This window comes from Theropithecus gelada, chromosome 6, assembly GCF_003255815.1.
Source record: "Theropithecus gelada isolate Dixy chromosome 6, Tgel_1.0, whole genome shotgun sequence".
NCBI classification, from domain to species: domain Eukaryota; kingdom Metazoa; phylum Chordata; class Mammalia; order Primates; family Cercopithecidae; genus Theropithecus; species Theropithecus gelada.
In genome coordinates, this window is record NC_037673.1 from 134,482,892 (window position 1) to 134,508,865 (window position 25,974).

The following is a 25,974-nucleotide window of genomic DNA, read 5'->3' on the forward strand; positions in this document are numbered from 1 at the left end:
GAGAATGGCGTGAACTCGGGAGGCGGAGCTTGCCGTGAGCCGAGATCCGGTCACTGCACTCCAGCCTGGGTGACAGAGCGAGACTCCGTCTCAAAAAAAAAAAAAAAAAAAAAAATCATACTTTACCTTAATGTTATCTGCTTCATAGAATAGTTATTCCTTTAACACTTATTTTTAAGAAATAAATTTATTTTACTTGTAGTTACTTAAACCCTAGAAATAATTTTTTCAAACAATAGAAATACAGCCTTTTACAATAAGATAGTTCATGATTTGTTCTTTCGAGGATTTTTTTAATAAGGTTCTTCTACAATTGGATGGTGACAAAGTTTGGGTTTGTTAGGATTATTTTTCAGCAGCCAATCAGCTAGCCAAATCTATGGGGAAAAAAAAAACCTTAAGTTAAAAAACAGTTACATATTTCCTTTTAATATATACTATATCAACTGGAAACTTAAACAGTTTTCAAAATCACTTTAAGAAAATGACCATTAAAAATGGAAACATTTGGATTTACATTATGCAAGATTGTCAAGAATAGATCCAAACTGGAAAGAAAGAAGTAAAACTATCTCTATTCACAGACGGCATAAACCTATATGTGGAAAATCCTAAGGAATTTACAAGGAAGCCACTAGAGCTAATAAATTCAGCAAAGATGTAGGTTATAAGATCAATACACAAAAATCAATTGTATTTCTATACATCAGCAATGACAGTTCAAAAAAAATTTTTAAATCACTTTCATTTACAATAGCATATAGCTATTGTAGCATACAATAGACAAATAACATGCCAAGGGATAAATTTAACCCAAGAAGTGAAAGGCTTATACATTAAGAATTGTAAAACATTGCTAGAAGAAATTGAAGAATACCTAAATAAATGAGGAGACATTATTTTTCACGGATAGGAAGACTTGATATTGGCAAGATGTCAATACTACCCAAAGCAATCTACAGATCCAATGCAGCTCTTGCCAAATGTCCAACAAGCTTTTTTTGCAGAAATGGAAAGCCAATCCTCAAATTCATATGAAATTGCAAGGGGTTCTGAGGAGCCAAAACAATCATGAAAAAGAACAAAGTTGGAGGACTGACTTGTACTCTCAATTTCAAAACCTTCTACAAAGCTACAGTAGTCAGCACAGTGTGGTAATGACATCCTTATGCCAGACATGTAGACCAATAGAATAGACCTAAGAGTCCAGTGCTCTCTTCGGCAGCACATATACCAAAACTGGAATGATACAGAGAGGTTATTAGCATGGCCCTGTGCAAGGATGATGCACAATTTATGAAGCATTTCATATTTTTAAAAAAGAATGAGAATCCAGGAATAAACCCAGTCATCTATGGTAAACAAATTTTTGACAATGGTACCAAGTCCATTCATGGAGAAAGAACAGTCTCTTCAACAGATGGTACTAGGACAATTGGATTTCCACATGCAAATGAATAAAGTTGGACCCCTATACCACATCATATACAAAAATGAACTCACAATGGACCAATGACCTAAATATAAGAGCTAAAACAATAAACATCTTAAAAGAGGCCAGGTGCAGTGACTCACACCTGTAATCTCAACACTTTTGGAGGCCAAGGTAGAAAGATCACTTGAGACCAGGAGTTCAAGACCAGCCTGGGCAACATAGGGAGACCCTATCTCTACAAAAAATTTTAAAAATTAGCTGGGTGTGGTAGTGTGCTCCTGTGGTCCCAGCTACTTGGGAGGCTGGTGCACAAGAATCACTTGAACCCAGGAGGCAGAGGTTGAAGTGAGCCAAGATTGCGCCACTGGACTCCAGCATGGGCAACAAAGACTCAAATGTCTCAAAAAAAAAAAAAAAAAAGGAAAGAAAAAAGAAAAAAATCTTAAAAGAAAACATAAAACATAGGGGAAAATTTTCATGACCTTGGCTTTGGATTTCACAATGGATTCTTAGACATGACACTAAAAGCACAAGAAATAAAAGAAAAAAATAAATAAATTGGATTTCATCAAATGAAAAATGTTTATACATTAAAGGACATTATCAAGCAAGTGAAAAGACAACCTACAAAATGGAAGACAATATTTGCAAATCATATATCTAATAAGGGTTTAATATCTAGAAATATAAAGAACTTTAACTCAACAAAAAGACAACCCAGTTTAAAAACCGGTAAAGGACTTGAATTTGAATAGACATTTCTTCAAAGAAGGTATACAAATGGCCAACAAGCTCATGAAAAGATGCTCAACATTAGTCATTAGGGAAATGCTGATCAAAACCACCATGAGAAACCACTTTGTGTTATCTAGCAGGATGGCTACAAAAAAAAAGAAAGACAGGCCAGGCGTGGCGGCTCACGCCTGTAAGCCTAGCACTTTGGGAGGCCAAGGCAGGCGGATCACATGAGGTCAGGAGTTCGAGACCAGCCTGGCCAACATGGAGAAACGTCGTCTCTACCAAAAATACAAAAATTAGCCAGGCGTGGTGGCGCACACCTGTAATCCAAGCTACTCGGGAGGCTGAGGCAGGAGAATTGCTTGAACCTGGGAGGGGGAGGTTGCAGTGAGCCCAGATCGCGCCACTGCATTCCAGCCTGAGCGACAGAGTGAGACTCCTCTGTCTCAAATAATAATCATAATAATAAATAAACACAGCAAGAAAATAAGTAATCAATAATTATACATAATATCTAAAATGTATATAAAATACCTTCTAGAAATGTTTGTTTAAAAACGGTTCTCAATATTTGCAGTATTTCAAAGGACACAATGTCTTAAACATGAAAACTATAGACAATTTATAGACAATCTTTTTTTTGGGATGGAGTCTCGCACTGTCGCCCAGGTTGGAGTGCAGTGGCACAATCTTGGCTCTCTGCAACCTCTGCCTCCCAGGTTCAAGTGATTCTCCTGCCTCAGTCTCCTGAGTAGCTGGGATTACAGGCACGCACCACCACGCCCAGCCAATTTTTGTACTTTTAGTAGAGACGGGGTTTCACCATGTTGATCAGGCTGATCTCAAACTCCTGACCTTGGGATCCGCCTGCCTGGGCCTCCCAAAGTGCTGGGATTACAGGTGTGAGCCACCGTGCCTGGTGACAATATTTTTAAGTGTGAATAAAAATATTTCTTACCAAAAGTGAGCCACCGTGCCTGGTGACAATATTTTTAAGTGTGAATAAAAATATTTCTTACCAAAGGATCTGCTGGTTTTTGCTTACAAAGCTCTGTGAGTCCTTCAAGCAAAGTTGGCATTATATGTAAATTTAAATAGTCCTTAGCAGCTTGTCCAATTGGAATGGGCTCAATGATCACTGCAAATACAAATGTATTCTCATTGAAGCAAACATAATGATTAAATACTATACAATCATTAAAAAGGCTCTTTTTAAAGAACATTTCTCTTTTTTATATATATTTTTTGAGATGGAGTCTCACTCTGTTGCCCAGGCTGGAGTGCGGTGATGCAATCTCAGATCACTGCAACCTCCTCCTGGGTTCAAGCCATTCTCCCACCTCAGCCTTCCGAGCAGCTGGGACTACAGGTCTGCGTCACCACACCCTGCTAACTTTTGTATTTTTATTTTATTTATTTATTTATTTATTTATTTTTAATTTTTTGAGACAGAGTCTCACTCTGTTGTCCAGGCTGGAATGCAGTGGCATGATCTCAGCTCACTGCAACCTCTGCCTCCTAAGTTCAAGTGATTCTCCTGCCTCAGCCTCCTAAGTAGCTGGGATTACAGGCGTGTGCCACTATGCCTGGCTAATTTTTGTACATTGAGTAGAGACAGGGTTTTACCATGTTGCCCAGGTTGGTCTAGAACTCCTGACCTAAGGTAAACCGCCCACCTCAGCCTCCCAAAGTGCTAGGATTGCAGGCATGGGACACCGTGCTAGGCCCTAATTTCTGTATTTTTAGTAGAGACAGGGTTTCACCATGTTGGCCAGGTTGGCCTTGAACTCCTGACGTCAAATGATCTGCCTGTCTCAGCCTCCCGAAGTGCTAAGATTACAGGCATAAGCCACTGCAACCAGCCTGTTTTCTGTTTCTTTTCTTTTTTTCTTTGAGACAGTTTCACTCTTGTCACCCAGGCTGGAGTGCAGTGGCACGATCTCAGTTCATTGCAACCCCATCTCCCGGGCTCCAGCAATTCTCCTGCCTCAGCCTCCTGAGTAGAACCAGCCTCAGTTTTCAGTTGGGATGTTTCTCTTATTATTTAGACATAGGAGTTCTTTATATATTCTAGTTACAAGTTCTTTATTCCTTTATGTGGTATATTATTTGCCAATATTTTTTCCCAGTCTGTTGCCTACCTATCTTTTCATATTTTTAAAAATTTAACTTTTTTTTTTTTTTTTTTTTTTTTAGACACAGGGTCTTGTTCTGTTGCCCAGTCTGGAGTGTGGTGGTATGAGCACAGCTCACTGCAGCCTCAAACTCCTGGGCTGAAGCATCCTCTGGCCTCAGCCTTCCAAGTAGCTGGGCCTGCAAGTGTGTGCCACCACACCCAGCTTTTTTTTTCTTTAAGTTTTCAGAGACAGGGTGTCACTCACTATGTCCCTCAGGCTGGTCTCAAACTCCCGGCCTCAAGCAATCCTTCCACCTCAGCCTCCTGAATAGCTGGATTTACAGGTGCAAACCACTGCTCCCAGCTCTTCAAATTCTTTTTTTTTTTTTGAGACAGAGTCTTGCTCTGTCGCCAGGCTGTAGTGCAGTGGTGTGATCTCAGCTCACTGCAAGCTCTGCCTCCCGGGTTCATGCCATTCTCCTGCCTCAGCCTCCCGAGCAGCTGGGATTACAGGTGCCTACCACCACGCCCGACTAATTTTTTGTATTTTTAGTAAAGACAGGGTTTCACCGTGCTAACCAGGATGGTCTCGATCTTCTGACCTCGTGATTCGCCCACCTCAGTCTCCCAAAGTGCTGGGATTACAGGCGTGAGCCACCGTGCCCGGCAATTTTTTGTATTTTTTAGTTACAGACTGGGTTTCACTGTGTTAGCCAGGATGGTCTTCATCTCCTGACATCATGATCCGCCCGCCTCAGCCTCTCAAAGTCCTGGGATTACAGGCATTAGCCATCGTGCCTGGCCTCTTTTCATATTCTTTTTTTTTTTTTTTTTTTTTGAGACGGAGTCTCGCGCTGTGTCACCCAGGCTGGAGTGCAGTGGCGCGATCTCGGCTCACTGCAAGCTCCGCCTCCCAGGTTCAGGCCATTCTCCTGCCTCAGCCTCCGAGTAGCTGGGACTACAGGCGCCCGCCACCACGCCCGGCTAGTTTTTTGTATTTTTAGTAGAGACGGGGTTTCACCATGTTAGCCAGGATGGTCTCGATCTCCTGACCTCGTGATCCGCCCGCCTCGGCCTCCCAAAGTGCTGGGATTACAGGCTTGAGCCACCGCGCCCGGCTTCATATTCTTAATGATGTCTTTTGAAGCACAAAAGCTTTTAATTTGATTTAGTCCAATTTATCAATATTTTCTTTTATGGATCTTGCTTTTGATGTCATTTTAAGAACTCTTTGTCCAACTCCAGTTACAAAGATTTTCTCCGGTTTTCTTTTAGATGTTTTTACATTGAAGTCTGTGAGCCATTTTGAGTTAATTTTTGTGTAGGCTATGAAACAAGGGTCTAAGTTCTTCTTGTTTTTATGTGACTATCATGCTGTCCTACGTCCTAGCACCATATACAGATTTTCCTCAACTTACATGGGTTACATCCCAATAAATCCATCATAAGTTGAAAATATCATTAAGTCAAAAACACATTTAATACACCTAGCCTATTGAACATCATAGCATAGCATAGCCTACCTTAAATGTGCTCAGAACACTTACATTAGCCTACAGTTGGGCAAAATCATCTAATACAAAGCAAATTTTATATAAATAACACTTTCTTTTTTTTTTTTTTTTTTGAGATGGAGTCTTGCTCTGTCGCCCAGGCTGGAGTGCAGTGGCACGGTCTCGGCTCACTACAGCTCCGCCTCCCAGGTTCACACCATTCTCCCGCCTCAGCCTCCCGAGTAGCTGGGACTACAGGCGCCTGCCACTGCGCCCGGCTAATTTTTTGTATTTTTAGTAGAGACGGGGTTTCACCGTGGTCTCGATCTCCTGACCTTGTGATCCGCCCGCCTCGGCCTCCCGAAGTACTGGGATTACAGGAGTAAGCCACCGCGCCCAGCCCTGAGCCACTGCGCCCGGCCCAATATTTTCTATATAATATACATATATTATGAGCTGGGCACAGTGGGTAACACCTGTAGTCCTAGCTCCTTGGGAGGCTGAGGCAGGAGGAGTACCTGAAGCCATGAGTTTGAGACCACCTGGGCAACAAAGCAAAACTCTGTCTCTTAAAAAAAAAAAATATATATATATATATATATATATATATATATATATATCTTAAGCAATCCTTCCACCTCAGCCTCCTGAATAGCTGGATTTACAGGTGCATATGTAAATTAAAAAATATATATATATTTATTTATATTCAGTGTTTTTCAGATGCATATATAAAGATATATACAAATATATATATATATTTATCTTTTTGGGGGGAGGATCTCTTGAGGCCAAGAGTTCAATACCAGCCTGGGCAATATGGCGAGACCTCCTTTCTACAACAAAAAAATTCAAAAAGTAGCCAGGCACAGTGGTCTATGCCTGTAGTCTCGGCTACTCAGGAGGCTGAAGTGGGAGAATGCTTGAGCCCACGAGTTCAGGCTGCAGTGGGCACCACTACACTTCAGCCTGGGTGACAGAGAGAGACCCTGTCTCAAAAAAAAAACAAAACAAAAATAGAATGGTTGTATGGATATTCACCATTAATGTACACAGCTGAAAGCACCATAGTAAAGTCAAAAAGCTGTAACTTGAACCATGGTAAGTTGGGGACTGTATTGGCAAGACCATCCTTTTCTCACGGAATTGTCTAGGCACCTTTGTTGAAAGTGAATTGACCATAAGTGTAAAAGTTTATTTCTAGATTCTCAATTCTGTTCCAATAATCTATATATGTATCTTTATGTCACTGCCACACTGCCTTATAATTGTGGCTTTGTAGTAAGTTTCAAAATCAGATAGTGGAAGTCTTCCAACTTTGTTCTTCTTTTCCAAAATTGAGTTCTTTGCAATTTTACTAAATTTTAAACTCAGTTTGTCAATTTCTACATAAAAGTATGCAGGGACTTTGATGAGGATTACATTAAAATTTTCTTTAATTTTTTTTCTTTTTCTTGTAGAGATGAGGTCTCACTTCATTGCCCAGGCTGGTCTCCTACTCCTAGACTCAAGCAATCCTCCTGTCTCAGCCTCCCAAAGTGTTGAGATTACAGGCATAGCCACTGCATCCAACCCAAAACTGTTCATTAATTTAGAAAGAATTGCCATCTTAACAATACTGAGTCTTCCAATCCATGAATATGGAATATCTATTTATTTAGATATTTTAAAATTTCTCTCAGCAATGTTTTTTGTTTTCAGTGTACAAGAATTGCACTTTCGTTAAATTTATGCCTAAATGTGGCTGGGCGCGGTGGCTTATACCTGAAATCCCAGCATTTTGGGAGGCCAAGGCAGGTGGATCACCTGAGGTCAGGAGTTTGAGACCAGCCCACCCAACGTGGCGAAACCCTATCTCTACTAAAAATACAAAAAATTAGCCAGGCGTGGTGGTGGGCGCCTATAATCCCAGCTACTCAGGAGGCTGAAGCAGGAGAATCGCTTGAACCCAGGAGGCAGAGGCTGCAGTGAGCCAAGATTGGGCCACTGCACTCCAGCCTGGGTGACAAGAGAGAAACTCTTGTCTCTTAAAAAAAAAAAAAAATTATGCCTAAATATTATATTATTTTTAATGCCATTGTGAATGGAATTTTCCTTTTTACAGCTTTATTGAAGTATTATTGAGGTACATAAAATTGTACACAATTAATGTATACAAATTTTTTCTCAACATGGGCAAATGTTTCATTCATATATTATATAAAGTTCATTATGCTAATTCATCAGGTACTAATCATTAAACAAAAATCTTTTTAATATTTTTTTTTTGAGACATGGTCTTGCTGTGTTGCCCAGGCTGGAGTGCAGTGGTGTGATCTCAGTTCACTGCAACCTCTGCCTTCCGGGTTCAAGCAATTCTCCTGCCTCAGCCTCCCGAGTAGCTGGGATTACAGATGCATGCCACTACGCCAGGCTAATTTTTTTTATTTTTAGTAGAGATGGGGTTTCACTATGTTGGCTAGTCTGGTCTCGAACTCCTGACCTCAAGTGATCTGCCCATGTCAGGCTCCCAAAGTGCTGGGATTACAGGTGTGAGCCACCGCCCCTGGCCCCCCAAATTTTTTTAACTTATAAGTGTACTTAAAATTTTTTTTTATTTTAAAAGCATGTCATCCTTGCACAGGGGCCATGCTAATCTTCTCTGTATCATTCCAATTTTAGTGTATGTGCTGAAGTGAGCACAACAAATTTTTTAATAGATAAAAAATATTGTATATATTTATTGTGTACATGTTGTTTTGAAATATGTAAACACTATGGAAAGACTAAATCAGGCTAATTAACATATGCATTACCGGCCGGGCGCGGTGGCTCAAGCCTGTAATCCCAGCACTTTGGGAGGCCGAGATGGGCGGATCACGAGGTCAGGAGATCGAGACCATGCTGGCTAACACGGTGAAACCCCGTCTCTACTAAAAAATACAAAAAAAAAAAATTAGCCGGGCGAAGTGGCGGGCGCCTGTGGTCCCAGCTACTCGGGAGGCTGAGGCGGGAGAATGGCGTGAACCCGGGAGGCGGAGCTTGCAGTGAGCTGAGATCCGGCCACTGCACTCCAGCCTGGGCGACAGAGCGAGACTCCGTCTCCAAAAAAAAAAATAAATAAATAAAACATATGCATTACCTCAAATACTTGTCTTTTTTTGTGGTGAGAACACTTAAAATCTACTGTTTTAGCAATTTTCAACAACACAATATATTATTGACTATAGTCACCATGTTGTTATACTAGATCTCTTGAACTTATTCCTACTATCGTAGCAATAAGTATCCTTTAATCAACATTTCCATCCCCTACTCTCTCTTGCAAGCTCCTGGTGGCCACCATTCTACGCTCCGAGTTCAACTTTTTTTTAGATTCCACATATAAGTAAGATCATGTGGTATTTGTCTTTCTGTGCCTGACTTATTTCACTGAATATAATGTCCTCTAAGTTCATCCACGTTGTCAAAAATGACAGAATCTCTTTCTTTTTAAGGCTGAATAGTATTACGCTGTATATATATACCACATTTTCTTTATCCATTAACCCACTGATGGACACTTAGGTTGATTCCATATCTTGGTTATTGTGAATAATGCAGCAATGAACATTATTGTGGTTCACTGGTGCAGGTATCTCTTCAAGATCCTGATTCAATTCTTTCAGATATATAGATCCAGCAGTGATCTATATATATATATATACCACATTTTCTTTATCCATTAACCCACTGATGGACACTTAGGTTGATTCCATATCTTGGTTATTGTGAATAATGCAGCAATGAACATTATTGTGGTTCACTGGTGCAGGTATCTCTTCAAGATCCTGATTCAATTCTTTCAGATATATAGATCCAGCAGTGAGATTGTTAGATCATGTAACAGTTTTAGTTTCTTGAGGAACTTCCATACTGTCTTCCACAGTGGTGGCACCATTTTAAATCCCCACCAAATGTGTACAAGCGTTCCAATTTCTCTATATGCTTGCCAATATTTACCTTTTCTTTCTTTTGATGACAGCCACCCTAATGTGTGAGGTGATATCTCACCATGGTTTTGATCTGTATTTCCCTGATGATTAGTGATTTTGAGCACCTCTTTTTTTTTTTTTTTTTTTTTGAGATGGAGTCTCGTTCTTGTTGTTGTCCAGGCTGCGGTGCAATGGCGCAATCTTGGCTCACTGCAATCTCCACCTCCTGGGTTCAGGCAGTTCTCCTGCCTCAGCCTCCTGAGTAGCTGGGATTATAGGCATGTGTCACCACGCTCAGCTAATTTTTTGTATTTTTTTTAGTAGAGACGGGGTTTCACTTTGTTGACCAGGCTGGTCTTGAACTCCTGACCTCAGGTGATCTGCCAGCCTCGGCCTCCCAAAGTGCTGGGATTACAGGCATGAGCCACCACACATGGCCTGGAACACCTTTTCCAAAAAACCAATATACTTGTTGGTTATTTGTATGTCTTCTTTAGAAAAATGTCTATTCAAGTCCTTTGCCCATTTTTTAAATGGGTTATTTAGGGGTTTTTTTGGATACTGATGTGTAAGAGTTCCTTATATATTTTAGACATTAACCCCTTATCAGATATATGGTTTGCAAATATTTTCTTCCCTGGAATTGTATTCTTAATTTCATTAGTGAATTATTCATTTATTTATTTATTGAGAGGATCTCACTCTGTCACCCAGGCTGAAGTACAGCAGTGGAAATGCAGTTCACTGCGGCCTCGACCTGCTGGACTCAAGTAAATCTCCCACCTCAGCCTCCCAAGTAGCTGGGACCACAGGTGTGCACCACCACCCCCAGCTAATTTTTCATATTTTTGGTAGAGACAGGGTCTTGCCATATTGCCCAGGCTGCTCTCAAACTTCTGGGCTCAAGCAATCCTCCTGCCTCTGCCTCCCAAAGTGTTGGGATTACAAGCATGAGCCATCATGCCAGGCTAGGGCTGAATAAATTAATGAGAGAATAAAAACAGTGTTTTCATGTTTCTTACATGGATGAACTTTAAGTTTTTTAAGTTTTCTGTCATCCTTGTTTTATTTATTTGTTTGTTTGTTTGAGACAGGGTCTCACTCTGTTGTCCAGGCTGGAGCACTCTGGTGCCATCACAGCTCACACAGCCTTAACTTCCTAGGCTCCAGTGATCCTCCCACCTCAGCCTCCAGAGTAGCTGGGATTATAGACATGGGCCACCATGCCCAGCTAATTTTTTATTTTTTGTAGAGATGAGATCTTGCTATGTTGCCCAGGCTGGTCTCCAACTCCTGGACTCAAGAGATTCTCCCACCTCAGCCTCACGAAGTGTTGGAATCACAGGTGTGAGCCACCACACCCAGCCTGTATATTTATTTTCAAATATAATCATTTTGATAGGAGGGATATCTTCTTATTCATCTTTGCATTTATGGCAAATAGTAGGCAACTTAATAAATGTGTTGAAGAAATGGAATATAGCAAAACTTTGAATTAGCCATTTCTATTAAAAGGGAAAGGAGACCAGTCTGGGTAATGTAGTGAGACCCCCATCTCTACAAAAACATTAAAAAATTAGCTGAGCGTGGTGGTACACACCTGTATTCCCAGCTACTCAGGAGGTTTAAGGTTGTAGTGAGCTATGATCGCACCATTGCACTCCATCTGGAGTGACATGGAAAGACCCTGTGACCACCCCCCAGAAAAAAGGGAAAGAAGAGAGCTTTACTTTTTTCTTTTCTTTTCTTTTGAGACAGTCTCATTCTGTCACCCAGGCTGGAGTACAGTGGTGCAATCTCGGCTCACTGTAGCCTCTGCCTCCCAGGTTCAAGCAATTCTCCTGCCTCAACCTTCTGAGTAGCTGGGATTACAAGCATCCACCACTATGCCTGGCTAATTTTGTATTTTTAGTAGAGACAGGGTTTTACCACACTGGCCAGGCTGGTCTCGAACCCCTAACTTCAAGTGATCCATCTGCCTTAGCCTCCCAAAATGCTGTGATTACAGGTGTGAGCCACTGCGTCCAGCCAGCATTACTTTTTTCAAGGGTTAAGAACATGTCTTTGAATATCTTGATAACTTGCTTGAGTGAATTGTCGTATAAAGTTTTGCACATAGTTGTTGATCGACTGCTAAGTAAGAGGACGCTCATACCGCAAACTCTCAGTACTTGCTCCAAAGAACTTCACAGCAAAAGATCTGCAATGTGCTAAGTAATTAATGATTTTATATTTATCCTACAACTTGCTGCTTCTCAAATGTCTAACTAGATCTCTAAACTCATGCCTAGAGGATTAATTTAATGAGTAAAATCAAAGGCAACTGAAAATAACAGTTGGCTGGGCACAGTGGCTCACGCCTGTAATCCCAACAGTTTGGAAGGCAGGCGGGAGTATCGCTTGAGCCCAACAGTTCCAGACTGGCCTGGGCAACATGGCAAAACTCTGTTTCTACAAAAAACTTGAAAAACTAGCCGGGTGTGGTGGTGCATGCCTGTGGTTCCAGCTACTCCAAAGGCTGAGGTGGGAAGATTACTTGAGTCTGCAAGGCCAAGGCTGCGGTGAGCTGTGATTGTGCCACTGCACTCTGGTCTGGGCAACAGAGTGAGATTCTATCTCCAAAAAAAAAAAAAGCGAAAAGAAAGAAAATTACAGTTTAGGAATATAATCCAATGAGTAAGAAGAGCTTTCAAATATACCTTCTAGGGCCGGGCGCGGTGGCTCAGGCCTGTAATCCCAGTACTTTGGGAGGCCGAGACGGGCGGATCACGAGGTCAGGAGATCGAGACCATCCTGACTAACGCGGTGAAACCCCGTCTCTACTAAAAAATACAAAAAACTAGCCGGGCGCGGTGGCCGGCGCCTGTAGTCCCAGCTACTCGGGAGGCTGAGGCAGGAGAATGGCGTAAACCCGGGAGGCGGAGCTTGCAGTGAGCTGAGATCCGGCCACTGCACTCCAGCCTGGGCGTCAGAGCGAGACTCCGTCTCAAAAAAAAAAAAAAAAAAAACAAATATACCTTCTATTTAAGATAAAATGAATTTTTATCCTGTTTTATTTAAAAGCTAGAGAGAAGTCAGGCGTGATGGCTCATGTCTATAATCCCAACATTTTGGGAGGTAGAGGCAGCAGTATTGCTTGAGCCCAGGAGTTCAAGACCAGCCTGGGCAACATAGTGAGATTTCATGTCTATAGAAAATACAAAAATTAGCTGGGGCTGGTGATATGCGCCTGTGGTTCCAGCTACTCGAAGGCTGAAGTGGGAGGATACTTGAGCCCAGGAGGTTGAGGCTGCCATGAGTTGTGACCATGCTACTGCACTCCAGCCTGGGTGACAGAGTGAGACTCCATCTCAAATAGATAAATAAATAACAAAAGCTAACAAGCAAAAGTCTAATTCACTTGTAAGACTAATATAAAGTGCTACCACATTAAAAAGACCTCTCGCTGGGCACGGTAGCTCACTCCTGTAATCCCAGTGTTTTGGGAGGCTGAGGCAGGAGGACTGCTTTGAGAAAAAATATACAATTTTAAAACTAGTTTTTGTTTCCTTGTTTAAGAATCAGGGACTTTTCAGACTGTATAGAAAGGAGGGAAGCAGGTCTTCCCTTGGGAGGATGACTGAAAGGCCAGTGGAGGAAAGTTGTCAGCCCATTGTCAGGTCAGCATCAGGCCTTTACCAAGCCTGTTGGCACTAAAAAGTAACAGATCAAGTACTCAAAATGTGAAATATATTTATTTTGAATTTAGAAATTCAAACAACAGTGATACTATTGTATCACATCAGTTATTCAAAAAAATGTGAAATCTCCCAAAAAAAAAAAAAAATTAAGAACTTTTAAATCTCCAAGACAGTTTTCAGTTTTATTTGAATTAATCTCCAGTGGAAAATACTGAGGAACAGATCTAAATGACTTAGGGAAAAATAAGTCATAACAGGAAAAATAACATACTAAAACAAATTCAAAATTTTGCTCAATGCTTTGCATTTTTTCCTTATAACAAATATCACCAAATTTTATTTCTGCTCTAAAAATATTAAAAACAAACCAAAAACCTCAGTGTTCTTCCTCATATGTCCACTTCTCAAAGGCTTACAACTTCTCTAACAGTAAGGAAACAAAAAAAGGGACTAATTATTAATTTCTCAATTGCAGGAGACTTTGTTAGGCAAACAGTAAATTGTTAGAGAAGACGGTAAATCAAATGTAGTTTCCAAGAGAGATTATTTTTCTCATGTGTCACAAACTCTACTGAACCTTTCAGGATAACTAGAAAGAACTGTAACACAGAAGAATATGTCTAATGCAAGAGAAAAGATAGAAAAAAGAAATTAGGCTGGGTGTGGTGGCTTACACCTGCAATCCCAGCACTTTGAGAGGCCAAGGCAGGCAGATTACTTGAGCACAGGCATTTGAGAGTATCCTGGGCAACACGGTGAGACCCCATCTCTCCAAAAGATAAAAGAAAATTAGTTGGGCATGGTGGCATACACCTATAGTCTCAGCTACCTGGGAGGCTACAGTGGGAGGATCACCGGAGCCCTGGAGTTTGAGGCTGCAGTGAGCCAAGACTGTGCCACTGCACTTCAGCCTGGGTGACAGTGAGACACTGTCTTAAATTTTTTTTAATGTTAAAAATAGATAAATAAAAAAAAAATTAAACACTTCTCAAAAGTCGCTAGAGGGCACAATTTAGTTGTTAAGGAAATGTCAAGTTTTCCATTTGTGGCTTCAAGTTTTTAAGTAACAACAACTTGAAAACCTAACAAAATATACTGGAAAAAAATTATTTTATCTTCCTTCAAAGCTATATCCGCAAAATAAAAGAAAAAGCAAACAATAAGGAGATGCAGTTGACAAGTTAGTCATCTGTAACTCACCTTCAGGAAACATAAAATGTATTTCTCTTTCCGCAGCAGCAAAGTCATTACTCCCATGAAGTGCATTCCTTAGGTCATCTGTGCCATAAATTGCCCTTAGACTAAAAACAAGTTAGAGATGATGTTCATCCAGTCTGACATCTATTCCTTACTTTATATGCATGCATTCCACTTAAGAATTTTACAAAAGCATTGCCACTTCTTACATATGAAAGCTTCACAATTTATGTCAAATTTTTTTTTTTTTTTTTTTTTTGAGATGGAGTCTCGCTCTGTCACCCAGGCTGGAGTGCAGTGGCTGGATCTCAGCTCACTGCAAGCTCCGCCTCCCGGGTTTACGCCATCCTCCTGCCTCAGCCTCCCGAGTAGCTGGGACTACAGGCGCCTGCCACCTCGCCCGGCTAAGTTTTTGTATTTTTAGTAGAGACGGGGTTTCACTGTGTTAGCCAGGATGGTCTCGATCTCCTGACCTCGTGATCCGCCCGTCTCGGCCTCCCAAAGTGCTGGGATTACAGGCTTGAGCCACTGCGCCCGGCCAATTTATGTCAAATTTAAGCTTAAATTTAAGCTTATCTATCTAGATAAGGATCAAATATATTCACGTCTGCAGGAGGAATACGCTGGGAAAACAGGAGTTCTCTGGATAAAAACGTGGTGTTGTTTTGTAAGAAGTAAAAAAGCAATGCACATTCAAAAGTGCAAGAACTCAATATCTTATTTCCATACATTAGCAATAATGCTGAAAATTTGAATTTCTGTTCCTGTATTACCATTATTATTTTAACATACCATCCCAATTTTTCCATCTAAAAATCCTACTTCAGTGGCAGTTTAAAGGTTGAGAGAATAAGGGTAATCAACTATAAATCAGACATTCTCTGATGCTTTTTCTGGCATGTAGTATTAAGATAGGCATTTAACACTTTAAAATGTAAAATGGACCCCCAGGCCCCACCCCCTCCCCCCCAAAAAAAAGCTGATTTTGGAAAACTTCCAAATAATAAAACAAAAATTCCCATTACAATGAAATTAGTTTTGGTTTTTTATTTCATTTTCACAGATGGATTCCATTCCCTGCCATCCCCCCAACCCTGAAAATTACCTGTCTGGATGTGTCTCCTTCGCTACTAAGCTATTATTTGGTCCCAAAAGTTCTAACCAATAAGAGATGGCTTTATGTCTAGCTAATATCAAGGCGACAAGTGGTCCAGAACTCATGTAAGCTGTTAAATTGGGGAAAAACATTTTTCCATACTGTTCCACATAAAAGTTACTACATTGCTCAGGGCTGAGGTGTAGTTTTCTTCTCTATAAAAGACACAAAGTCAACAAAAGCATTTAAAATGACAGTTCAATGATAGCTCATTAAAATCATTACTAACTTGAAACTAGTACCAATCTGATTATAACTTCGAGGTTTATCTTTGTATTATGAAGAAAGAAAAGGATATAATTAAATGTATGTTGTAAATAAGATAGTAAGAGGAATTACTTCGCCTACTTAAGAAAAATTATGGCCAGGTGCAGAGGCTCATGCCTGTAGTCCTAGCACTTTGAGAGGCCGAGGCCAGCGGATTGTCTGAGCTCAGGAGTTCGAGACCAGCCTGGGCAACATGGTGAAATCCCGTATCTACTAAAATTCAAAAAATTGGCTGGGCGTGGTGGCATGTGTCTGTAGTCCCAGCTACTCAGAAGGCCGAGGCAGAATTGCCTGAACCCGGGAGGTGGAGGTTGCAGTGAGCCAAGACTGCACCACTACACTCCAGTCCGGGCAACAAAGAAAAATTATTCCAGTTAGGCAGCCTCCCTCAGCATATGGTTTGTTAGTAACAAATTTATCACATCTCCTTCTTAAAGTAAATAACTCTTCAATTAATAAAACTGGACTTAATATTTCAAATTCATGTTTCTCTATTTGTGTTACTATTTTGGGAGCTGGTCTCATTAAGTATGAGAAATTATGAGTTATTTCTCATACTTAGAAATAACAGCTAGGCATAGTGGCTCATGCCTGTAATCCCAGCATTTTGGGAGGCCAAGGCGGAAGGATCGCTTCAGCCCAGCCAGGAGTTAGAGAGCAGCCTAAGCAACACAGGGAGACATTGTTTCTATGAAAAATTTTAAAATTAGTCGGGTATGGTGGTATGTGCCTGTAATCCCCACTACATTAGAGGTAGTGAGCCATGATAACACAATTGCACTCCAGCCTGGGCGATAAAGCAGACCCTGTATCAAATAAACTAACAAAAAAAGTAATATGTAGTATAATGATGCAGTAAAAAAGTTTTTCATTTGAACATGTGTGTTCTTTATTCTGGTTCTGTCATAAATATCTTGATTCACTGTAACATGAAGAAAAATTAGGCCAGGCGAGGTGGCTCAGGCTTGTAATCCCAACACTCTGGGAGGCCAAGACAGGCAGATCACTTGAGGTCAGGAGTTCAAGAACAGTCTGACCAACATAGTGAAACCCCATCTCTAATAAAAATATAAAAATTAGGCCGGGCGCGGTGGCTCAAGCCTGTAATCCCAGCACTTTGGGAGGCCGAGACGGGTGGATCACGAGGTCAGAAGATCGAGACCATCCTGGCGAACACGGTGAAACCCCGTCTCTACTAAAAAATACAAAAAACTAGCCGGGCGAGATGGCGGGCGCCTGTAGTCCCAGTTACTTGGGAGGCTGAGGCAGGAGAATGGCGTAAACCCGGGAGGCGGAGCTTGCAGTGAGCTGAGATCCGGCCACTGCACTCCAGCCCGGGCGACAGAGCGAGACTCCGTCTCAAAAAAAAAAAAAAAAAAAAAAAAAAAAAATTAGGCCGGGCGCAGTAGCTCATGCCTGTAATCCCAGCACTTTGGGAAGCCGAGGTGAGTGGATCACCTGAGGTGAGGAGTTGGAGACTAGTTTGGCCAACATGGTGAAATGCCATCTCTACTGAAAATGCAAAAAATTAACCAGGTGTGGTGGCACGCGCCGGTGATCCCAGCTACTCGGGAGGCTGAGGCAAGAGAACAGCTTGAACCTGGGAGGCGGAGGTTGTAGTGAGCCGAGATCACGTCATTGCACTCCAGCTTGGGCAACAAGAGCGAAACTCTGCCTCAAAAAAAAATAAAAATAAAAATCAGCCGGGCATGGTGGTACATGCCTGTAGTCCTAGCTACTCGGGAGGCTGAGGCAGGCCAACAGCTCGAACCCGGGAGGCAGAGGTTGCAGTGAGCCAAGATTGCACCTCTCTACTCCAGCCTGGGTGACACAGCAAGACTCCGCCTAAAAAAAAGAAAAAAGAAAAATCAGGCCGGTGTGGTGGCTCATTCCTGTAATCTCAGCACTTTGAGAAAGAAGAGACAGGTGGATCACCTGAGGTCAAGAGTTCGAGACCAGCCTAGCCAACATGGTGAAAACCTGTCTCTACTAAAAATACAAATATTAGGCCAGACGCAGTGGCTCACGCCTGTAATCCCAGCACTTTGGGAGGCAGAGGCGGGTGGATCACCTGAGGTCGGGAGTTCAAGACCAGCCTGGCCAACATGATGAAATCCTGTGTCTACTAAAAAAAAAAAAAATACAAAAAATACAAAAAATTAACCAGGAGTGGTGGCGGGCACCTGTAATCCCAGCTGCTTGGGAGGCTGAGGCAGGAGAATCACTCGAACCCGAGAGGCGGAGGTTGCAGTGAGCCGAGATCATGCCACCTCACTCCAGCCTGGGCAACAAGAGTGAAACTCCGTCAAAAAAAAAAAAAAATACAAAAATTAGCCAGGCGTGGTGGTGCATGTCTATAATCCCAGCTACTCAGAAGGCTGAAGCATGAGAATTGCTTGAACCCAGGAGGCAGAAGTTGTGGTGAGCCAAGATCGAGATAGCGCCATTGCATGCCAGCCTGGATAACAGAATGAGACTCTGTCTAAGAAAAAAAAAAAAAAAAAATTAGTTGCTAGTATGTATCTCAATCTGAAAGACTATGAAACATTCTGGACAAACAGATGTTATTTCCTTCACAAATGAGACTATAAAAATTAATCGAGTTTTAAAAAATCATGGTTGCTGAGTCTAATTTGAAAGTATCATGCTTTCTCTAGAAGCAGCTATTTTGAGTGCCTTTTTTTTTTTCAAGGCGTGAGCCACTGCGCCCAAACTTGAAGGTTTTTAAAAATTATTTATTATTGCCAGCCGGGCTCAGTGGCTCATGCCTCTAATCTCAGCAATCTGGGAGACCAAGACAGGCAGATTGCTTGAGCCCAGGAGTTCAACACCAGTCTGGGCAACATGGCGAAACCCCATCTCTACAAAAAACACAAAAATTGGTGGTGCACACCTGTAGTCTCAGCTAATCGGGAGGCTGAGGCACGAAACTTGCTTGAACCCAGGAGGCAGAGGTTGCAGTGAACCGAAATCATGCCATTGCACTCCAGCCGGGGCAACACAGTGAGACTTGGTCTCAAAAGAAAAAAAAATGTATTACTACTGTTTTTTCAATTCCACTAAAGGTGGGTCAGGAGGGAAAATGCTCAAAATATAACAGAGGGATTCAACGTAGAAATCAAAGAACCTCTGCCTGGAGTAAGGATGATGAGACATGGAGGTATGTCACTAAGGGAAGGCTAAAAATCCCCATGACTATGGCAGAAATCTGTCTTTCTAAAATGTCTTAGATTTTCCTGAGAGTAAGTGTGAATTTTACCAAGTGACCCACCTCTTAAAGCCCTTTCCAAAACTCCGTGTTTCCGCAGGCTTCAGAAACTTGGTAAAATTGCTTGGTTTGTAGCAAGGGACCAAACTGCCCAGAGCAAGAAGTTTGGCAAGACGCTTACCTAGGTGGCGCAGCTCTGCTATGAATAGGACCTGCTGGACAAGTGTAACATTCTCACCAGTGAAGGGCCAGTTACTATGAAAAAGGTGCTGACATTTGTTCTCAAATTGAAATTCATATAGTGAATAAATAAAAGATGTCAGAAATTACAAGAGCACCTGCTTTAGCATAACCCTCAATTCTATTATCTAAAATTAAGACATGAAACTATTTATGATTACGCATGTTAAGTGTTTTTTTTTTTCTTGCTGAGTTTAAAAATAAAATCTCATCTGTTGAAATGTAAGCCCTTATCTGCCATTTGCCCCTTAAAAAGCAGGAGAACCTATCTTCTGCAGGTATGCCAGCCAATGTAGCACAATTTTAAAAATTAAGGGTTCATCTTTAACTAAAATTGATACTAAATCAATTATTCCATTGGTTGCTTTAAAATTGGATCAGGTGAAATTTTTTGAAATTATATTGGATAGTCTACAGCCATACCACCCTGAACATGCCCAATCTCGTCTGAAATTAGGTTGAATATTTTCACAAAGAGCAGTATATCAAGTACTATCAGAACAGAACTCTTAGTTTGTAACAAAGGCAACACTGCCATCTATTGAAACGATATATAATTTTTCAGCTTTTCCCTTAGGTGGGACAGGAAAGCCTCAAGTTCAATGGACTCCCAAGCCTATTTTAAAAGCATACAGCGCAAAGGACAAAACTTGCATAATTTCACTTAAATGAGATAGCTTGAATAGTCAAATTCCTACAGACAGCAAGTAGAATAGTGGTTATTGTGGATGGGGAAGAGGGAAGCAATGAGTTAGCATTTGGTAGAGTGTTTCAGTTTAAGATGAAAAGGTTCTAGAGATGGACAGTAGTAATGGTTGTACAACAATGTGAATGTACTTAATGCAACTGAAATGTACCTTAAAAATGGTTAAAATGATAAATTTTATGTTATGTATATTTTACCGCAATAAAAGCAAAAAATGAAGGATATACCATAGCTGCCTTCGCTCTGAAAGTTAACCAGGGAAAGTGTCATATATATTTACATTAAATTTTGTTTGTTTTTTCTGGTCTCAGTACATTGCCCAGGCAATCTCAGTTCACTGCAACTTCCACCTCCCGGGTTCAAGTGATTCTCCAGCCTTGCCTCCTGAGTAGCTGGGATTACAGGCATGCGCCACCACACCCAGCTACTTTTTGTTTGTTTGTTTTTTGAGATGGAGTCTTGCTCTGTTGCCCAGGCTGGAGCGCAGTGGCAAAATCTTGGCTCACTGCAACCTCCATCTCCCGGATTCAAGCAATTCTCCTGCCTCAGCCTCCTGAGTAGCTGGGATTACATGCTCCCACCACCACGCCCAGCTAATTTTTGTGTTTTTAATAGAAATGGGGCTTCACCATGTTGGCCAGGCTGGTCTCGCACTCCTGACCTCAGGTGATCCACCCACCTCGGCCTCCCAAATTGCTGGGATTGCAGGCATGAGCCACTGTGCCCAGCCCTAATTTTGTATTTTTAGTAGAGAGAAGGTTTCACCACGTTGGCCAGGTTGGTCTTGAACTTCTGACCTCAGTGATCCACCCGCCTCATCCTCCCAAAGTGCTGGGATTACAGGCCTGAGCCACCATGGCCGGCTAATTTTTAATTTATAATTAACACTAGCCACTTAATTATTAAGTTTGTCACTAAATATTTTTTAAAATATGGACCTTTTTTTTCTTTTTCTTTTTCTTTTTTGAGACAGAGTCTCACTCTGTCACCCAGGCTGGAGTGCAGGGGCATGATCTTGACTCGCTGCAACCTCCGCCTCCCAGGTTGAAGCGATTCTCCTGTCCTAGCCTCCCTAGTAGCTGAGATTACAGGCACGTGCCACCATGCCCAGGTAATTTTCATATTTTTAGTAGAGATGGTGTTTCACCGTGTTGGTCAGGTTGGTCTCGAATTCCTGACCTCAGGTGATCCACCCACCTTGGCCTCCCAAAGTGCTGGGATTACAGGCATGAGCCACCACACCCGGCCAAAATATGGCCTTTTAAAAAACTTAAATGGGACACCTTTATCTGTATACTTCATTTGTTTTTTCTAAAGTTAATGGGTAATATAATTACAGGATTCAAAAATTCAAAGCAATACAAAAAAGTATGTACTGAAAAATCATATTCCTATCCATGTCCTAATCTACCCAGTTCTTCCTTGCCCTCAATAGGTAACCCTTTTCAAATGTTTGTTTTATTCCGCCAGAATTTCATTTTTCAAATATTGGCAAACATGAATATATTACTTTGTCTCTATCACAAAAGGTTGGTACACATGATTTTGCTTTTTTTGCTATTTTGCTCTTTTTGCTACACACTTTGCTTTCTTCCGTAACAGTACAGATGGGTTCCTCATTCTTCTATTTAGAATTATTTGCACATTATGCAATTTGGTGGGTTCTCCAGAGTTTATTTAGTCCTGTTTCCTAATCTCCCAACCTGGGTTATTTTCAATCTTTTGTTGATAACTAAACAATGCCGCAAAAAATAACCTGCATATATATCACTTCTTCTTAATACAGGCACTTACTGACAGGACTAAACAGGGCTCTGCGCATGACAGGTAGTAAGAGCACAAGGAATTCTATAGGACAGATTTCCAAGAGCAGAACTGCTGGATTAAATGGTAAGTCCATCTGTTGTATTGGTCGATAACTGCCAGATTCCCTTTGACAGGGGTTGTGCCATTTACTTTTATATTTTTGCCAAATGGAATCTCAGTGTAGTTTTAACTTGCTTTTTTCCCCACCTAAAGATTGAGCATCATTTCATACATTTTAAAAATGATTTTCTTTTTCTGTGACCATCCATCTGTTCTGCCCACTTTTCTACTGATTTATTTTTATCTTTTTCTAGGAGCTCTTTATATATTAGGAAGACTAGTCTGTCGTCTATGAGTGGCAAATCTTTTCCTCAAGCTTGTTTTGTTTTGACTTTGCTTATGGTGTTTATTTCATTATGCAGACATTTTTTGTTTATATAATCTTTTAAAATTTTTTTTTTTGAGACGGAGTCTCGCTCTATTGCCCAGGCTGGAGTGCAGTGGCCAGATCTCAGCTCACTGCAAGCTCCGCCTCCCGGGTTTACGCCATTCTCCTGCCTCAGCCTCCCGAGTAGCTGGGACTACAGGTGCCCACCACCTCGCCCGGCTAGTTTTTTGTATTTTTTAGTAGAGACGGGGTTTCACTGTGTTAGCCAGGATGGTCTCGATCTCCTGACCTCGTGATCTGCCTGCCTCGGCCTCCCAAAGTGCTGGGATTACAAGCTTGAGCCACTGCGCCCGGCCTAAAAATTTTTTTATTTTTTTATTTTTGAGACAGAGTTTCGCTCTTGTTGCCCAGGCTGGAGTGCAATGGCATAATCTGGGCACACCGCAACCTCCACCTCCCAGGTTCAAGCGATTCTCCTGCTTCAGCCTCCTGAGTAGCTGGGATTACAGGCATGCACCACTATGCCTGGTTAATTTTGTATTTTTTAGTAGAGACAGGGTTTCTCCATGTTGGTCAGGCTGGTCTCGAACTCTCGACCTCAGGTGTTCCACTAGCCTTGGCCTTCCGAAGTGCTGGGATTACAGGCAGGAGCCACAGTGCCTGGCCTTGTTTATATGATCTTATCAACCTTTTCTTCCATGGCTCCTAGATCTTAAGTCATAATAAAAAAAGGCTGTCCTACTCCTACAACAAAACAAATCCATTATCTTTTCTTCTTGAACTGACATGGTTTAATTTTTTAAATATTTAGATCTCAGGTTCATTTGGAGTTTATCCTGGTATATAATACTTGATCCAACTTTTTCAGTGGCTACCAGTTTTCCTAACATTTACTAAAAAGTTCTTTTTTTTTTTTTTTTTTTGAGACAGAGTCTCGCGCTGTGTCACCCAGGCTGGAGTGCAGTGGCGCGATCTCGGCTCACTGCAAGCTCCGCCTCTCAGGTTCACGCCATTCTCCTGCCTCAGCCTCCGAGTAGCTGGGACTACAGGCGCCCGCCACCACGCCCGGCTAGTTTTTTTTTGTATTTTTAGTAGAGACGGGGTTTCACCATGTTAGCCAGGATGGTCTCGATCTCCTGACCTCGTGATCCACCCGCCTCGGCCTCCCAAAGTGCTGGGATTACAGGCTTGAGCCACCGCGCCCGGCCCTAAAAAGTTCTTTACCTGAGTCTTTAATTATATTAAATATTTCCTAACACTTTCTTGTACCATCCCTACCCTCGGACTCCACCTGTCCTTCAAAGCGCAACTGAAATTCCACGTCTTTTCTGAAGATTGATATTTTCTCTTTATTTTATTTATTTATTAATTATTATTATTTGAGACAATATCCCTCTATTGCCCAGGCTGGAGTGCGATGGCATAATCTCGGCTCACTGCAACCTCCGCCTCCCGAGTTCAAGCGATTCTCCTGCCTCAGCTTCCCAAGTAGCTGGGACTACAGGTGCGTGCCACCATGCCCAGCTAATTTTTGTATTTTTCATAGAAAGGGGGTTTCACCATATTGGCCAGGCTGGTCTCAAACTCCTGACCTTATGATTCACCCACCTCGGCCTTCCAAAGTGCTGGGATTACAGGCATAAGCCACCGTACCCGGCCATTTTCTCTTTATTTTTAAAAATACTGACTGAATAAGCAATATGACACGTATAAATGTGAGAAAATAAAAAATTGGAAATTCAAATAAGAATACTATAAAAGAGGCCAGGTACAGTGGTTCACACCTGTAATTCCAGCACTTTGGAAGGCTGAGGCGGGTGGATCACGAGGTCAGGAGTTCAAGACCACCCTGGCCAACATGGTAAAACCCTGTCTCTACTAAAAATACAAAAATTAGCTGGGCATGGTGGCGCATGCCTGTAATCCCTGCTACTCAGGAGGCTGAGGCAGGAGAATTGCTTGAACCGGGACCCAGGAGGCAGAGGTTGCAGCGAGCTGAGATCGTACCACTGCACTCCAGCCTGGGCTACAGAGGGAGACTCTGTCTCAAAAAAAAAAAAAAAAAAAAAAAAAAACTATAAAAGAGGAAGATTAAAAATATTCAATTCTATTTGATTATCCTTAACAATGCTATTTATACTCACTTTCAAACCCCTAGAATGACAATGTTTACTAATTGCAGAACAAATGTAAGGCTTAAAACATTAAATGTTTGCAATAACTGAAAAAAATACCAATAGCCTAAAATTCCATCAATAGAGGATCAAGTAAATAAATTGTAGTTCTAATACACAGGGAAATATTACACAGAAATTCGGAAGAGTGAGATCAATTCAGATGTACTGATCTGGAATCCTATCTGAGGGACTCTGTAAAGGGGGTCAAGGGAAAGGGACTGCTCTGTTTTATGGGGGGGAAATATGTATAAATGCATAGAAAACTCCTGGAAGAACAGAAAGTGTTAAGAGGTTGCCTCTCTCTGGAGCCTGGGACTTGGGGTGGGAGAGGACAGGTGAAGGAAAAGTCCATTTTATTTCTCATTTTATATCTTCTTAAAAACTATCACATATAACTTTTATACTTAGAAGAATAAACTTAAATTTAATGCTGAACACTAAGGGTTTAAATGGGTAGGCACATTTACATAAGCATTTTTTTTAAGGGCAGAGAGGAAAAAAGCATGAATCATACCCAGAAGTTACCTGAACAATGGTGAATCCGGATCTGAGAATAATATCTTGTATCTCCTCCTCTTTGTCAACAATATCTGGTTTGATAATGGCCAGAGTTTTTTCTACATATATCTGAGGTGGAGGCATTGATATCTCCATTATGGCTTTTCAGGGCACAAATTGCGAGTTTCTTAACAGTATCAACTGCAATGACACGCATTTCCCCCCCATCGCAAATTCAATGTAATTATGATTAAGAATAGCAATAGTAGGTACTTGATTTTATTAACTGATGAAGGTAGAAACTGCCATATTTTTCTATATACAGGGTCTCAATAATAGGATTCCTACTATGTCCAAATCGAGCCTCGGCTTTTCGTACACGCCGTCACCGAGGCGGAAAGGACTATGGGCTCACATGACCAGAGGCCAAGGGGCGACCGAAGGTGTGGAACCAGCGACAGCCTCAGGCAGCAGAGGGCGGTGGGGCGGGTGGTGGTGGGGGCTCGAGGGGGCGGTGACTGGTGGGCAACCACACACCACTACAGCGGGGCGTGAGCAGCCTCGGTCGGCTGCCTCTGTGAAGCGACCCTGTCCCGCAGGGACCTCTCTGTGCATAGGGTCAGGCCTAATTGGAAAGCAGGGCCTCTGGGTCCGCGGGGACTTTCTGGATTGCACCTGCAAATTCTGAATTTGACTCTTAAGTACTCACCTCCGCGGCCGTCCTCGTATGCTACAACTTGTTGCTAGGAGACCTGAGGCCCCAGCGTGAGGACGGTGGCTGCAGAGGGCCAATCCCAGCAAGGAGCCTTGCAGCATCTGGCCAGTTCGTTTTAACCAAAGGGAACCAGCCAGTCATTTTTATTCTCCTTGTGAATCTTAGATCACTAGATGTTTTCTGACATTTCACTCATAACTT

At 41.8% G+C, this 25,974-nt stretch overlaps 1 protein-coding gene, 1 non-coding gene and 1 pseudogene across 3 annotated transcripts; 1 reads left to right on the forward strand and 2 right to left on the reverse strand.

Moving 5' to 3' along the window:
- Nucleotides 1-168: 168 nt before the first annotated feature.
- NME5 (NME/NM23 family member 5) lies at nt 169-25,812 on the reverse strand. 2 transcript variants are annotated; one of them, XM_025388288.1, is made up of 6 exons: nt 25,768-25,812; nt 25,086-25,219; nt 15,718-15,923; nt 14,616-14,716; nt 3,193-3,311; nt 169-377 (listed from the first exon to the last, which is right to left on the reverse strand). In XM_025388288.1, exons 2-6 carry the CDS (start codon nt 25,212-25,214, stop codon nt 294-296), a joined length of 639 nt encoding a protein of 212 aa, XP_025244073.1. In that variant the 5' UTR covers nt 25,215-25,219; nt 25,768-25,812; the 3' UTR covers nt 169-293. The 2 variants fall into 2 exon arrangements, with proteins under 2 accessions (XP_025244073.1, XP_025244074.1); XM_025388289.1 differs by lacking the exon at nt 25,768-25,812 and having other exon boundaries at nt 25,086-25,576.
- Nucleotides 1,210-1,316, forward strand: LOC112627196. Its single transcript, XR_003120057.1, has one exon. It is a non-coding gene; the product is annotated as a U6 spliceosomal RNA (small nuclear RNA).
- On the reverse strand, nt 8,365-8,464 carry LOC112627162 (annotated as a pseudogene).
- Nucleotides 25,813-25,974: the final 162 nt, after the last annotated feature.

What these genes read in the sequence shown, in the direction of transcription:
- NME5 (XM_025388288.1), bottom strand. Translation starts at nt 25,214, where the DNA reads ATGGAGATATCAATGCCTCCACCTCAGATATATGTAGAAAAAACTCTG. An exon ending in AAGGAGACACATCCAGACAG is followed by an intron (nt 14,717 to 15,717) that starts GTAATTTTCAGG and finishes ACTTGTTTTTAG; the next exon opens with TCTAAGGGCAATTTATGGCA. An exon ending in ACATTTTATGTTTCCTGAAG is followed by an intron (nt 3,312 to 14,615) that starts GTGAGTTACAGA and finishes TTGTATTTGCAG; the next exon opens with TGATCATTGAGCCCATTCCA.